The sequence below is a fragment of the Patiria miniata genome, unplaced genomic scaffold, assembly GCF_015706575.1.
Source record: "Patiria miniata isolate m_02_andy unplaced genomic scaffold, ASM1570657v1 HiC_scaffold_7, whole genome shotgun sequence".
NCBI classification, from domain to species: domain Eukaryota; kingdom Metazoa; phylum Echinodermata; class Asteroidea; order Valvatida; family Asterinidae; genus Patiria; species Patiria miniata.
The window spans coordinates 15,637,481-15,653,263 of record NW_024037074.1 but is presented as its reverse complement, the minus strand read 5'-3'; the positions used below and the strand labels follow the sequence as shown (position 1 = coordinate 15,653,263).

At 39.0% G+C, this 15,783-nt stretch overlaps 2 protein-coding genes across 4 annotated transcripts; one reads left to right on the top strand and one right to left on the bottom strand.

Annotated features, from left to right (window-relative positions):
* Nucleotides 1–1,921: 1,921 nt before the first annotated feature.
* Nucleotides 1,922–7,812, bottom strand: LOC119745919 (fumarylacetoacetase-like). The gene is made up of 12 exons (XM_038222597.1): nt 7,563–7,812; nt 6,878–6,988; nt 6,482–6,603; nt 5,929–6,069; nt 5,665–5,762; nt 5,367–5,419; nt 4,857–4,956; nt 4,425–4,555; nt 4,071–4,193; nt 3,663–3,764; nt 3,077–3,194; nt 1,922–2,356 (listed from the first exon to the last, which is right to left on the bottom strand). The coding sequence occupies exons 1-12, from the start codon at nt 7,641–7,643 to the stop codon at nt 2,274–2,276; spliced, it is 1,263 nt and encodes a 420-aa protein (XP_038078525.1). The 5' UTR covers nt 7,644–7,812; the 3' UTR covers nt 1,922–2,273.
* Nucleotides 7,813–8,440: 628 nt separating this feature from the next.
* On the top strand, nt 8,441–15,538 carry LOC119746069 (probable serine/threonine-protein kinase ifkA). Of its 3 annotated transcripts, none has more exons than XM_038222852.1 (12): nt 8,441–8,539; nt 9,426–9,541; nt 10,046–10,079; nt 10,188–10,239; nt 10,434–10,683; nt 11,265–11,593; nt 11,938–12,012; nt 12,371–12,567; nt 12,672–12,729; nt 13,002–13,073; nt 13,548–13,689; nt 14,335–15,538. In XM_038222852.1, the coding sequence occupies exons 2-12, from the start codon at nt 9,432–9,434 to the stop codon at nt 14,396–14,398; spliced, it is 1,383 nt and encodes a 460-aa protein (XP_038078780.1). In that variant the 5' UTR covers nt 8,441–8,539; nt 9,426–9,431; the 3' UTR covers nt 14,399–15,538. The 3 variants fall into 3 exon arrangements, with proteins under 3 accessions (XP_038078780.1, XP_038078778.1, XP_038078779.1); XM_038222850.1 differs by having other exon boundaries at nt 11,932–12,012; XM_038222851.1 differs by having other exon boundaries at nt 8,494–8,551; nt 11,932–12,012.
* Nucleotides 15,539–15,783: the final 245 nt, after the last annotated feature.

The following is a 15,783-nucleotide window of genomic DNA, read 5'->3' as shown; positions in this document are numbered from 1 at the left end:
GTAATAAGGGGAAAAATAAAAGCTCTCGGAAAGCAATGTTCATAATATGCATCATAATACTACTGGTTAGTAAGGTCAAACCTCGGTGAAATAAATATATCTGTTTCTTAATGCTTCCTTTAGGGCAAAATCTTTTACATTAGACACTTTTAAATTCTGTGTAATGTTTGCACAGTTACTGAAAACCCCCATCAAAATGAAAATTGGAAAATAGCTGTGTCACACACAATATTTTAAAGAACTATAATAGAGGACTAAAATAATTAAATTTCAGGTACAGAAAGTTAAACTAGAGTTTCGCGTTTGTTGAGTTACAAACGCAGAGTGGTCGGGCGGACAGCCTTTTCATTATACACTGCCCAGTTAAGTTAGGAATATATGTAGAAAAAAAGGATCACGAAATTAAATCCCTTCAAGTACAATCAATGTTTCAAAAAGGTATCTTTAACGGTGTGATAAACTTCAGTAAACATTCTATGTGCACAAAAAGTTATTTCTAGTTTGATGACGTCATCAGTCAAAAATGGTTAGTGAATACTGATAAAGTTCGGAGAGGATAATTTGTCATTTTAAAATTAAATAACGTATGAAAATATGGGAAATATAATTGTTTGTATTAATATCACCTTACTTCCGGTTTGACGAAGTATTTATAACACCTAACTTCCGGTTTGATGACGTCACATCATTAGAGATCCAAAGGTGAACATTGTAATGGATATCATTATTTGGACTTCGAAGATATGACAGGGATCAAATGATAAAAATAAATTTAAACTTTAATCATTTTCGAATTCTCCTTAAAGTAACTTCCGGTCTGATGACGTCATGAATTTGAAACCTTGCCACCTTATCTGTGGTTAATCAGAGAATGACAAGGGGCGATTTGGTAAAATTTGGACGGATAGTTTTACAATTACAGACGGGAAACTATATTTTATGTGCCGATAGGGGGCGCCCTTTCGGATGATGACGTCATCACACTGTTTTTTTGCGTCTTGCATTCCTCACTATACACTTTCATAATATATATGTCTGTAGTGAAATGCTTCCGCTTTTGAGTAATATTCAGTTTTTATTGCACTTCCGGTAACACCGGAAGTAAAGGTCAAGCGGTTTTGCGTCCAGGAACATGAAACGTTTCTCACGGCATAGTCTACAACCTCACGAAAAAACAAACACGATACTCTATTTAGTTCAAAAGATATAACGCAAACTATTTTGTCAAAGTTTGCCCTTAAATTGCTTGTAATTTGATACCTGATTACGTCATGATGACGTAACAAAATGTACAACATCTTCGTAACACGGTACAAGTTCACACAAGGTTTTGTGATCATACCGTGAACCGTTCGGAAGAAATGCTGCTTTGTTTTGATGTCAGGCTAACGTCTTCATTTTGAATTCACCTAACTTTGACCTTCCAGTAGACCCGGAAGTAAAGGTCAAGCGAGTTCACGTACACTACAAAAATTGTTAAGCGATTAATGGTCTATCTGAGTACAGAAAACAAACATCATTGATTGTTTAGTTCAAGAGTTATAGGTGAAAGTAATTGGTCACTTTTTCAGATAAAATCACTTGTAATTTGACACCCTATGACGTAATCATGACGTCAGAGTAATATGCACCACTTCGGATGAGGGTCGATATATATTGAAAGTTACAAGTTCATACCATATACCGTTTAAGAGAAAACCCGCGGAGAAGTATTGTCCGGAAAAAAAAAGAAAGAAAGAAAGAAAGAAAGAAAGATTAATCGTAACAGATCCAAAGAGTGGTCGGGTTGTGCCCGACCACTCAATTAGAGTGGGTCTCGAATACTACACCATGTTTTCCAAAGATTGGTGTCTGAAAGTAAGCTTTAAAACTGGACATACTACAAACATAGTACGAAAACTATTTGGGTATAAACTTCTTCTTTTTTTTTTTTACATATTTGAATGTGTTATCCTTACTTTTACAATAAATTGCATTTAGTAAATTTGATCAAACAGATCAACTTTAAAGATACTGTAAAGAGGATACACATAAAATATCTGTAAAAAAACGGCTGTTGACGGTTTATAAAGTGACTATTGTTTTCACAGAGGAACATGATTTTGTTTGATAACAAAGCAGGAAGACATTTTCATTGCCAAATAAACTGTCTAAGAAACAAACTCCTTGTTGCAACCGATTTTAAGTGCTACTTCCTTCTTTTTTGAGAATTAAAAAAAGGTACAAGCATTTATTCATGATGAGAGAGACGATGGAAGGGTGTGTTTTTCCTTTCACTGGAAGGGATTGACCGCAGGTAGCACTTTGCCTGTGCAGGATCCGAAGCCCACACGATACCCATCTCCCTGACAGTAACCTGCAGAGAACAAACAAACAAAAAATTAGGCAAAACTCCTCACAATGGTTCATTTTCTGCTGCAAATAGGTTTCTCTGTGCAGCCTATTTCAAGCAAACTGGCTTAGTGTCTGTGAGGTTAAAAAGATGCTTAGGTAAGCCAGATACGTCAAGTTCAATGTAAAAGGTAATTGACACCATTTGCAAACATTCAAAAATGAAACTGTCAAAAAATCATGAAATATCCTACTTTTCATCAGTCATGTATTCTGCGAAAAAATTGCACCTAGTATGCTGTCATTTTTCAAGAAAAGAGGAATTACCAACATTTCCTCGCAATGGTTAGAACAAACCATCGCGCTTTCAACGGGAACCTATGCTTTGTGTCGAGAATAATGAGGATGCATTTTCATAGTTTTTTCTAAAAGTATATCTACTGAGCTGAAATTTTGACAGATTAGTTTTTTTTTTAATTTAATAAATAACCTGCTTCAGATCTACTGATGTTCCTTGAATCGGCAAAAAACTCTTTCTGTTGCACATAGTGCCCATTAACATTAAGTCTTGAAGTTCAGAACCATTGGTCAATGCATACCGTTGTTCTCACAATCACTCAGGCCACTCTGTGTATACAGTGTTTAAAAAAAATCCAATATTGAATTCACATCACCCAACGCAAAATCCATCTAATGATTAGTATGCGGTTTGATTGACAGGACAGGATGGGTCCAATTATATTACCTGTGATGACGACTTCGTCACCATCCTTCAGGAACTTCCGTTTGATTCCACTGCCGAGATCCACTTCCCTTGTTCCCTTCCAGCAGAGTTCCAGCATAGAGCCCAGGGAATCATCCGTCTGAAGGAAAAAAGGGGGAAAAGTTGGTATCACACACGGAGTTAGCGGAATGAAAATCAAAGTACTGTAGAAGAGCTAATGACAATTTTGCCGCCCAATTTCAAAATGGCGCCATCTTTGTACTCTGTTCGTCATCAGGAGTATGGAACGGGAGCCAGTTTGTTCGTAACACAGATCAGTTTGTGCCAAAAATAAAACAAAAAGAGCAAAAGTAGTTTTTTGGTGGAATTAAAACATACAAGTTGAATATTTATTTAGAGAAAAAAAAAATGGAATTTTTTTTAAGAACACATGGAACGCAACTTTAAACTGTGCATAATCCATGGGCGGGATGTCATAAAACAAGCATCGGTGTTACCTTGTGGTACAGTAAATCTAGAAAATGGAATTCTCAATGTGTAATCTCCCAAGGCTTCTATTTACTATACCACTCGAAGCAGCAGTCAATAGTTGAATTATTGTACTCACCTGTCCACTGATGGTGCCTGAGGCCAGTAGATCTCCAGGATTCATGTTACATCCCGTCACAGTATGGTGGGCCAGCTGCTGCTTCATAGTCCAATACATATACTACGGCAAAGATGGTCAATATAAAACAGTCAATATATGACTATCAGTGTATGGTGAGCCTGCTGCTGCTTCATAGTCCAATACATATACTATGGCAAAGACGGTCAATATATGACTATCAGTGTATGGTGAGCCTGCTGCTGCTTCACAGTCCAATACATATACTATGGCAAAGACGGTCAATATAAAACAGTCAATCATTTATATTACTATTACTCTGCAGGTGAGGGCAATCATGAGTGAGGGTACGACATAAAAACTTAAATTAAAAGGAAACGTTTATACGGATGAATAAGTAATGGATACCTTAAAGTTGGTGCGGGAAACCATAGCTGGTCCGTTTGTTCCCTCCGCGGAGATGGCAGCTGCTAGATTAATGTCAAAGTTGAAGTTGTCCTCATGCTGAAGGTATGGCAGAGGCTTGGGATCCTAGATAGTGTTACAAAAAACTCAAAATATTCAATATTCAAATTCCCTGATGGCGTAATTAATAACAAGACAAACAGATTTTGTCGTTTGTGTGAAAGAGGTTGTGGGTTTGTCTCCAACAAAAGTAAATTTCTACAATTGCGTATAAAATTAAATTATAACGGCAAAACCAAATATTGAAATTGGTTTAAATGATATTAATCATTGCAGGACACAATGTTTTTTACTGACCTGAGGGTGGTTTGGGATGGTGAAGGCGGCCAGTGCTTCCATGGTAACCACCCAGGGAGAAATGCTGGTACCCATGTTCTTACCCAGAAAGGGGCCCAGGGGTACATACTCCCATTTCTGGATGTCGCGGGCTACACATATAAACACACACAGAATCAAGTAAAAAAATGCAGTTGACAAAGAAAGACAACAGGAAATTCATAAACTTACAATAATGTTGGGCATTTTTAAAGGCACACCTGGCATAGGCGGTGGAAGGGTTGGGTATTTTGGCCCAAAATGGACTGAATATGTAGTTCTTGAAAGATCGCTTAGCTTCCAAGACCAACTGTGCCGTTGCACTTCTTAAGGTAACTGCACTTTATTTTATTTAATAAAGTTTAAGTGACAAATATACCCAAACTTTTGATTAACGAGAATGTTGCTACTGACCACTCCAATCGTTCATGAGGACCATGCCGAAGATGTGATCCTGAGCCTTGCTAATGGGGATGGCTTCACTCAGGTTGTTGCCTGGCCCAGTAAAAAATGCCTGCCAAATCACCAATAAACAAACAAAAACAATCAACAAAGTGCCTTCACACATTTCCTCAAACAGCCTTGTGAAAGGAAGCCTTCATGTCATTGTTCAACTGAAAACTAGGGGAGTATATATTACAGTTTCTCTGTGGCTGTGTCAGAATTTTTAATGCAAACAGTTTTGTGTGCTGAAAATCTAGTGTAATTTGAGCTTAAACAGCAGGAAGATTAAGAAGACTATTAAATAAGATCTCACCAGCTTTCTGGCAGTGCTCATATAGGCACTCTGTCACAACTTAAAATGGCTTTGCAGCAAAGTGAAGATATTTCTTGGGTTTTTTTTCAGGTCAACTTCAATCAAAATAGTTTGGAAATAATACCCTTTAACAAGTTTAAGTGAACAAAATCTGCCGTGTGTCTTACCATTTCCAATTCAAAGTCCATCAGCTTGCAGGGGCCAAATACTGGTGGCTGGCCTGAGAGGAAGAACATTCAGAAAAAAGGTTAATGTTGTGTAATTCAATTTACTATTACAAGGAATTTGTGACAAAGTGCCTTGCCCAGGGACACAGGACAGTAACCCCAAAGGATCCACTCTTCAACTTTTACAAATATAAACTAGGTCTTGAGATTGATGAACTACACCCTGATGCTATGATTATGGTCAAATAATAATAACGTCAGTGATGTTTGGCCATACAGATGGTGTTTTCGGACTCACTCTCGTCTGCTCTGGTTTGACCACAGGGACGCCTAATTGGTGTGCCTGAGATGACGACAGATGATGCGCGACCATGGTAACCAACTGGAAGATGCTTCCTACAAAGAAAGAGGATATGAGAAATGAAAGCACTATATAAGCATACAAAAACTATCCAATCAGAGCTCAAAGAAGTCAACAGTCACCAGAACCCTTGGACGGGGCAGTGGGTACGAGCAAACCGCTTTATTCAAGGCGCCCTCTAGAGTCCACGCTAGTACTCACCAGTTCGGCATGAGGGCATTCTCCTTGCCCCTGAACATGGTGCCCACATTGGTAGCATGGTGGATGGACGAGTAGAAATCAGTGTAGTCTCCGATCTTGACCGGTAAATGCATGATGGCCGAACTCTGGGGCACAAAAGCTCTGAAATCAAGCAATAAATTTAAGTCCAAACAGATACTACAAGGCCTTTCAATCTTAAAACCAGAAATTTAAATATAACCTCAAATAATATTCAAATGACATCAGCAAGGGCCTCAGCCACCCCAATCGTCCCCCTCCATAAGGAATCCTGGATTTCAACACCTCAGCACTGTAACACCACGTGCGAGCGGGCCGTGTGCAGAGAATACATTCAGTATGTTGATCACTATGCGTAGCACCCCCCCCCCTCCCCCCCCCCCCACCCCCACCCACCTCGCTACACCACTGACTAGTTTACAGTCAGGGCAATACACCGGGAATCCCTCATCATTCACCCTACTTTAGATCATCCTAGATCAGCTCCTCTCACAGGATAAAAATCCAACAAGAAACCATCAGAATCGACATTTACTTTGCCCTGAGTTCCACGTTATCCCTGAGGACACCCTCATCAGCAGATAAGATCCTCTGCAGTGTCTGCCTTGCCTCCTTCCAGACAGGAGGACCAAGCGCCATCAGACCATTCAGCACTGGCTGAAATGAAGAAGGGGAAAAGAGAGCAATTTCTTGTTAATATCTTGAAATGCATTTCACAACATTTAAAATGGACTTTCCTTCAATCTTTTTCACCGGAGAAAAGGAAAAGCTAAGTAATCCAAATATGGATCACTTAGTAGTCTGGTGGCATGATTGTGCAGAAAGTGCATAGAAAGGAAGCCTTGGTACCAGATATGTACAGTACTAAAAATGGACTTGTTTCATGGGTCCGTCTTTTTTTCTTGTATTGCATGTGAATCTTACGTCCTACCTGGTCAAACACATCTCTGCATTCCGTCAGGTGGGGTCCATGGAAGAGTTCCTTGACTACAGACAGGTCTAACACTTGGTCTCCGATGGCAACCCCAATCCGATGCTGCGGCTATTGAATAAAAAGAATAGTGAATGATTAATGAAGAAGTCAACATTTTAGCACACTTTTCTCTCCATAATAACAGCAGACCATCCCCCACCCCAAAAAAACCCCCCCCCCCCCCCAATTTTTTTTTTAAAAATTAGCAATGCTAATAAGTAATAGCATCTAACTCAGATTGGTTTATACCCGTAGAAACTATAGATGCTCCGACAAAGTGCAGCATGTCACATGCCTAATTAATTTAAAAGGCTAGCCTGTGATCTTCAAGTTCAAGTCACACTGCATTTTTGTATTTATTTATTTATATTATTTTAATTAATTTTCCCTTCAGGCCTGGCTACAGTGTCTTCCCTTGTGGAAATCAGGACTGTCATCAAATTTACCCCTTCCCATGTTTTCTCACACCAGTCTACTGTTCTTCCAAACTTACTGACCCCCCCCCCCCCCCCTCCATCCCACCCCGCCCCCACCCCCAGCACAAATTGATGTCTAGTCATTAATACAATTATACTCTTTGTTTTAATTTCTAATTCAAGTTACTAGTTTACTGTCATGACTGTTTAGTTAGGCTACTGCTTACATTTTCGGTGGTCGAGAAGACTCCATAAGGCAGATTCTGAATGGGAAAGTCACAGTTTTGCTCGTACTGAATGAAACTCATTTTTAAACTGATTTCAGGCCTGAATTTGAGCGGAATTTATTTGGGAAAGTAGAAACTGCGGATGGTTCGATCGCAGGGCAGATCGATCAGCGAGCGAGAGGATCAGGAACAGACGATTTTCGTTAGGGTACCCGACTGAATTCACAACGCTTTAAAGTGACAAATTAGTAAGGCTCCCTTCCAACCTGGCAATTCGTTTTTGCTTTTGTGTGCGCGTGGACCGCATGCGGTCCTACTAAAGCGCGTCAACAAGCGTCAACAAGCGTCAACAAGCGTCAACAAGTTTTAGTAATCGTTAAGTGCGCGTCAACAAATTTTGTATAGGCCTTTGAACAATAAAAACAGCTTTATATGGTAGAAAAAGCAATAATGAACATCTTCTGCATATCAATTAAAGTTAAAATTATTTTAAAACTTGGTTTTTTGAATGCGAAATGTACGACGAATTTGTCGATAAAAGTTGGCCGCCATCTTGTTTATGTGTAGCTAGCCGTACTACGCATGCGTGAAGTGTAAAGAGCCATACTACGCATGCGCGAAGACTACAGCGCCATCCAAACAAGATGGCGGCCTATTTTTATCGACAAATTCGTCGTACATTTCGCGTTCAAAAAAACAAGTTTTAAAATAATTTTAACTTTAATTGATATGCAGAAGATGTTCATTATTGCTTTTTCTACCATATAAAGCTGTTTTTATTGTTCAAAGGCCTATACAAAATTTGTTGACGCGCACTTAACGATTACTAAAACTTGTTGACGCTTGTTGACGCTTGTTGACGCGCTTTAGTAGGACCCCCACCTGCAAATAACACCGGCTTAATATTTTTAGACAAAAGAGGGCGGGCTCATCTCTAATGGCGACGTAGACGATAGCTAGCTCGCTACGCGAATGAGGTAACGTTAAATGTCAGTTTTCCTCCGTTTTATTGGATTAATTTTGTAAATCACTTAAGTATTCTTTAACTGGGTTTCTGTAAAATAGAAGAAAAATTTAGAAGTTTATGATGTTTGATAAAGCAGCACATTAGGCTAAAAATAAAATGTGTTTATTGAGTGCCGAATTCAAAAAGTGACTTTTTTCGCACTGCAGTGCAGTGCAGTGGCTATCGTTACGGCAGCCGTAACGCGATTTTCCACTGTTAGTGTTATCGTTACGAAACCGTCTGGTTCCCTGACTTAGTTGTATTCACCGTCGGGATCTTTGGGTGTTGAAACCAGACTATTCCGCCCATACTTTTCAGACTTTAATTCCGTTTAAAACTTAAAAGAAAATCCTTCAAACAAAGCCACGGATTATGAAGACAAATGAAACGTACTTCAATAAAAAAGAACAATTTGATTAAAAACAGAAAGTAAAGAAAACTTTAAAAAAAAAAAAAATTCAAATATATCACAGCACGGATTCCATCCCGGGACCTTCGGCATTGAAGTCCAATGTTTAGTCAATAGGGCTCGCTCGATGACGGCCATTTCTGTAGACTGCAACTGCTACCGAAACAGCTGCCGTAACAATAGCCACCACCTTTTAGTTTTTTTAGTTTCCCAATTTTTTCTTCTTACTTTTATTGTTTGAAATTAAATGTTACTTTCATTGAAGTAGATGTAATTTTTCTTTCTGATTCATGGCTCAAGAGGGTTTTTTCTTTAAAAGGAAAGTAACCATTCGGTTGACGCGTTGTTGACTTCCATAAAATAGCAACATTGTAATTTTTAACAAGGGCTAACTGGAGGAGAAATGGCCTAACATACAATTTGTACATTCTTACATGTTTGTGTGCAGGTAGAAATGCAGAACCAAAACAACAATAATACAATGATCAGCAGACAGTCCGGTAGCCGCAGTGGAACACCCAACTCTATGGTGGTCCTGGAACAAGGACGAGACAGCCCAACAAGGTAACAGACTTGAATCTACATATCTCTCATTCAGAGTCTGAGAACTAGGTTAACTGTCATTGTCTGCTGTAGACTCCGCTGCGCTTCCATGCTGTGACAAAAAGAGGGTTAGGAAGACTCTTGAATCCCATTGCTGGTGTATGTCTGATGTCCATGCAGAGACACCATGGGTTTGTGCATTGGTAGTGAATATTCAGATTAAAGTAAAGGTATGTTTGCATCATGTGTTCACGAACCAGTATGCAGATGCAATGTGTCCCCACGGAGTGGAGATCTCAAAAGTAGTCAAGAAGTGTCTTCTGTGTTCATGCATTGAGTCTAGAATGTCTTCAAAACCTTTATCTTAGGAGGGGGAGGGGGCAAAAACATTCCTCTCTAGGGAATATTGCGTTTGAAACAAGATGCCTCAATCTGGAGATGCAGATTCACATTCTGTTCATGTAATAACCTCACTGCAAGTCAGTATGTCAACATTCATTCTAAACTTTTGGTTCTTACTTTCAGACCGCCCTCTGGTAGACGATCGGTCAACAGACGAGTAAGTTTTCAAGTCTCTTGTATTTAACACATTTCTTTCATTTTTATCTAGTAAGACTTTTGGTGACGGAGTTTTAGTTAATGCTTGATTTTACATTTTTGTCTGCAGTCGCCACTTAAGAGAGGAGGCAGCTCCTTGGAAATACTACCAGCGGAAGAAGGTAAGTGTTGAAGAAGGCTGTGTTGACCATAAGTAAGGAATCCCAGATAACTAACAAGTTCTGTGATTAGTTGAGCCATTAAATTAGGCCTAGATGTCGTTATTAGAAATCGTCCAGTGTGTTGTGGCTTTCATTGAAGATCTGGTAAAGGACCCCTCCCTTTAAAACAGATGTTTTCAAATTTTCTTTTGCAGATGATAGTAGTAGAACCCCAAGTAGACTCAGCAATACGGGAGCCAACACTGACAGCCAGCGTCAAACTCAGAGCGCTGGATCCGTCAGTCGACTCAGCTTCACAGAGGATGAACTAGGCAACGGTGATGGGAAGGGAGGAGGGGTGGGGCTTAAGAGAAGTAGCAGCATCGACAGGAGGGCGGAGGTGATAACGCCAGACTCGCCCAGGAAGCAGGTTTATCTGACGACAGTGAAGAGGAACTTTGAGCAGTGAGTAGGCTTGCATGCTGACTACTGGCTAGAGTTCTGGCTGGTTGTGCGTTCAGAGCAAATATGCTTGCATGCCGACTACTGGCTTGTGTTTTGGCTGGTTGTGCGTTCAGATCAAATATGCTTGCATGCTGACTACTGGCTTGTGTTTTGGCTGGTTGTGTGTTCAGATCAAATATGCTTGCATGCTGACTACTGGCTAGTGTTCTGGCTGGTTGTGTGTTCAGATCAAATATGCTTGCATGCTGACTACTGGCTAGTGTTTTGGCTGGTTGTGCATTCAGATCAAATATGCTAGCATGCTGACTACTGGCTAGTGTTCTGGCTGGTTGTGCGTTCAGATCAAATATGCTTGCATGCTGACTACTGGCTAGTGTTTTGGCTGGTTGTGCGTTCAGATCAAATATGCTTGCATGCTGACTACTGGCTAGTGTTTTGGCTGGTTGTGCGTTCAGATCAAATATGCTTGCATGCTGACTACTGGCTAGTGTTTTGGTTGGTTGGGCGTTTAAATCAAATACACACTACTATACATATGTTCATCTGACAGTTTGAAAGGTGATTTTTCTTTACTTTTGCAGACACGGAATGCCAAAAAATGAAGAGCTGGCCAAAGCAGTTCAGAACCTTCCTTCCCTTCAGAATGGGGCAATTAGTAATTCACCATCCTCCACGCACAAAACTCACGACTCGTCCCACAGAAAACAGCACGGAGAGAGGTCAGACCGACTGGAAACAGACGCAGAAAACAATGACTTGAAACAGCCAGGAGATGTTGAGAAGGGTCTGGAGAGGTTGACACTGGGAGAGGCTGGAGGTCATGGGTCAGATGTCAAAGGTCATGACGATGAGATGAATAATACTGGTTCATATTACATCAGCCATGGAAGCACTTCCAACAGCTCAAAAGGTGGGCATTGTTTAATCCATTATGCAAATTTAAAAGGACACAAAGCTGCAATCTCAACAGTAGGACTCTGAAGTGCAGCTGTGTTTAGTAACAAAATATACATGAACAGCCCTCCCCCAGCGTTGAATGAAGTCCAGTCAGCCCCCCTTTACAATTACAAATCCTTGCTGCACCACCATTTGCGAGGGAGTTAAGGGACATGTTGCTGACTGGTTTTGTTTTTGTTTAGTTATGGTGATGGAAACAATTGCCAAGCATATTCCTCAACAAAGTTTATCATTGTACTGATCTGTTTTGCTTTTGTCTGGTTCTTTTTTTTTTATATAATAAAATTGCGGCATCAGCCAGTGTTTCATCCAGTGCGGAAAATGACTCTTACTATCTGACTCATGACAGAGCTACGTCGTCTGCAACTTCCGGTGAGTTAGGCAAAGCACTCCAATAAAGAAGGGTTATAAAACTTGAAACTTATCATCTTTTCAGAATGCTCTTTTTTCGCACATGGTGCATGCCGGGTCGGGATATTCCTGATTTAGTGTGCAAAGGCTGAAGTCATTTGGGTGCCATCTTGGAAGACCAAAAAACTTTTAAATCTTTGCATTGTGCTGTATGCACTGAGTGGTGTCTAACGCACGTGACTGTATTAGCTGAATGCGGCAGCAGCCATGTTGGAGGTCCAAAATGTGATTTGAGGCAGCTTCACAACTTCTTGTCAGTATATAGAGAATAATGGTATCACCATATTAACTTGAGGCATTATTAAATGTTATTAAACAGAGACCGCACAAACTGCCACGGATAAGACGGAGGAACCTACTACACAAACAGACCAGGAAACAGGGACAACCTCGTCCAGCAAAGTCACGGAGGAGGCAGATGATGAGAATGAAAGCAACGATGATGATGATGATGATGAAGAAGAAGACAATGAAGAGGATGAAGAAGGCAAAGCCCCCTTCCAGCTTCTTGGAGAGGTAGGAGTCTAAAGGGAAGCGCCTTGTGTCAGGATAAAACCCTTTACATTGGTGTTTTCTAAATATATCAGATTTATCTGAATTATGTATTTTGTTCTTGACAGTTCCTGGAAGCAGTCATGGAGGAAGACTATGAAAATGCTGAGAAGCTGTGTAAAATGGGTAAGTCCAAAAGATTGTTTAACCATTTCCTCTATTTTTTATGTCAAGAATTTCATTTTAGTTATGACATTGAAATTGATAAATCGAACTCAAGCATTTTTTGGTTATAGGCTCTTCGCTCCCTGTATATACCTGCTCTGGTTGTATGCCTGGTGACAAGTATTCTTGAATTTACAGAAGTCACATCAGCGTTACTAAAATATTACAATTTTGTATTTTATGAAGTTGAAAATGATTTCTGATTTTATTTGTCCTTTTTTTTTCATTGGCAGTTCTGCTTTATGAACCGGAAAATGCTGAAGCAAAGCAGTTCCAGCCCCTGATTGAAGAAATGCTGAAAAGAGGTACTTTCCTGATTGTTTCTCTTCTGGAATTCCAGAAGAAAATTGAAAACAATTACTTTCATAAGCTCAGAAAAGGAGAGACTAATTAAAGACCGAACAAAAATGATATAGCACCTGCGGTTATTTTTTTTTGTACTTCATATTGCTGTTTTTAGAACATTTAAACCTTTCATTTTAAGAATTGTTGTTTATATTTCTCCGACTGATTTCGGCACAACATTCATTCACCACATTTGTGGCCAGTTAAAAACAGCAATGTCCCAAAATTGAGCTCTCTGTATCTGAGCTGTAGTCAGGTCCTCACTGTAAATGACAGCAAGCTAAAACGGAATAAATTCACGTGGTGTTTAGTAACAGTAAACTTTTGGATAATAATTTGGTAGTTTTGGGATAAATGCAAATGATCCTTTATGCCTTTAAAACCGAATGCTGAGGTGTTTGTGTAATTTTTTGTAAAACGCCGAATAATTTCAGAGCGGGAAGCTCAGTTGTGGGGAAGTGAAAGCGAAGATGAAGATGACGATGCTGATGATGACGATGATAACAGCGATGACGGGGATGATGACGATGACAGTGACGATGAAGATAGTGACGAGGATGAAGATGATGAAGAGAGGTAAGTAAAACAATGTCTGACTTTCTTTGAGAATTAAAAATTAAGATGATTGAACCAAATATGGAAGAAAAATTCTGGTGTCTGTATTTGAGCAAATAAAACCACTGTAAAGATATCATTTTAAGGGTACAAATAGCACGTTAATTTAAGTAATTGAGCTAAAAAAATTCAATCTAAAATTGAAGATTGTTAAAATGTAATTTTTGAATTATAACAGTGTTAAAACTGACATCAATAACCCAGAGTTCATTTCAGTTTGTACTCTCAGGACAGTAGTGCTCTCATTTGCTTAAAACTTTGGAACATTGGTTTTTGATGGTGTCAAGGCTTTATATTAAGATACTTTCTGACCTTTATCCAAAATGCTGTGAGTGTGGTCCATGAAAGACTTTTTTTCTCATGTGGCCTTTTTTCTGAAGTTGCATATGATTTTCATTTCAAAGTAAAAAATCTGTAAACTATTCCTTACCAGATTATTCCTGCAAAGCCCAGGTAAACTTCAATGAAACTGCCCTTGAGGATTAATTTCACAGCAAAATGGTTCTTTCAGGAAATTTAAAATGTTCATAGTGGTTTTTTTTTTCTTTTCAGCTATGTGTACCTTGACAGAGTTTAATATTGTCTTTTGTTAAATTTTGATTTCAGTTCAAGTGAGGAAGAGGAAGACGAGGCAAATGAGGACAAATCAGACACACACGTTGAGAAGTGACAAGTTTTTCTGCAAGTATATTTTTCTCTATATAATCTCAAAGCCTTTCCATAAAATCTTTGCACTGGGTCCCTTCAACAACAAGTGGACATCGTACCCATTTTACAGACGTCATCTTTATGAGTACCATAGTTTACATGCATAGTGAGTAGGTGTGTTATTGCAGGTTGGCCTTGTATGCTGCAAAAAGGAAACTAAACAAAAAGGTCTTCTTCGTACCTTACTGTTCCTGTTGGCCGAGTGGAATGGAACATTCCATCTGTCACTGAATGAAATTATTCTTTCCATTGCATAAATGGAAAACACTTATTTATTGAAATCCTCTTCATCTGATTGGTAATAGTGTGACTGTGCAATGGAACTATTTACCGTGAACTTCTATGTTTGAAGTGCGGCGGGCCGTGGGTTGGGATGAATTATTCAGTCACATGTGATCAACAACCCACCAATCAGAAGACGGGGATTTATTCAGGCATTGTATAATCTAATCTAGTTGACTACAGTTGACTCTCATCGTCTGAAATCTAACAGACCTGCCCAAAACGTTCACTATATCTGAATTTTGATTAAAGTGAGCCAGTTTTCACATTCATCGTGCACATACTGATGTACTTACAAATGTACGTGCATTTAAAAACTGCAAAACATTTTCAGGGTTAAAAACCTGCTGGCATTATGCATTCAAAACTTCTACAATTGCACGTTTTTGATTTCATAAAAAAAAAGCAACCAGAAAGCAATATTGTAGAGAGGATACGCAAGTGAATCCTTGGATGCAGTTTTTGGCAACTCATTTGACTGTCAGAAGTTTGTAAGAAAACAATCCGTCCTAACTTGTTGTGTACAAATGTATGTATATAAATAAATGTTATTAAGTGTAAATATTCCAAACATAGTATTCATTAATCCGGCCTTAAATATTGCAGCAGTATTATATGAGCAATTGAAAATGTAAACATTAAACAGAAGTTATGCCGTCCAATGTTTTTTTTAAATTTTTTTGTAAATTTTTTTTAAAGGCATGAAGTGTTCTTGAAATATATTTATATTCGGTTGTTACTTGGTGTAAATTTCATTGCGGTTGATGATTACTTGATTTTTGTGCACAGTGATAATAAAGGCTTCTGTTTTAAAAAAAAACCACTGATTTCCTCTCAACTCGTTTTAACCATTTAGGAACACAAATCTCAACACCATATTGTTCCATCTGGGTATTGACTACATATAAATTTTTTGGGCCTATGTCTCATAAATACCCTAACACGTTGACTGCCGATGAACCTTTGACAGGGCGCCCCCTTTGCCAAGTGATCGATGTACACATGCGTGCATATTTATGTGGTATTAAATATTAAAAACAACTACCGGTATTTGATAATTTAAAC

Excerpts from the sequence above, each read along its gene's own strand:
- LOC119745919 (XM_038222597.1), bottom strand. The coding sequence starts at position 7,643 with ATGAGTTTCATTCAGTACGAGCAAAACTGTGACTTTCCCATTCAGAAT. Across the intron at positions 6,604-6,877 it reads GCAGAGATGTGTTTGACCAG|CCAGTGCTGAATGGTCTGAT; the intron begins GTAGGACGTAAG and ends TCTTCATTTCAG. Across the intron at positions 4,957-5,366 it reads TGGACTTTGAATTGGAAATG|GCATTTTTTACTGGGCCAGG; the intron begins GTAAGACACACG and ends GTGATTTGGCAG.
- LOC119746069 (XM_038222850.1), top strand. The coding sequence starts at position 9,432 with ATGCAGAACCAAAACAACAATAATACAATGATCAGCAGACAGTCCGGT. Across the intron at positions 10,240-10,433 it reads AATACTACCAGCGGAAGAAG|ATGATAGTAGTAGAACCCCA; the intron begins GTAAGTGTTGAA and ends TTTCTTTTGCAG. Across the intron at positions 11,594-11,931 it reads CACTTCCAACAGCTCAAAAG|CATCAGCCAGTGTTTCATCC; the intron begins GTGGGCATTGTT and ends ATAAAATTGCGG.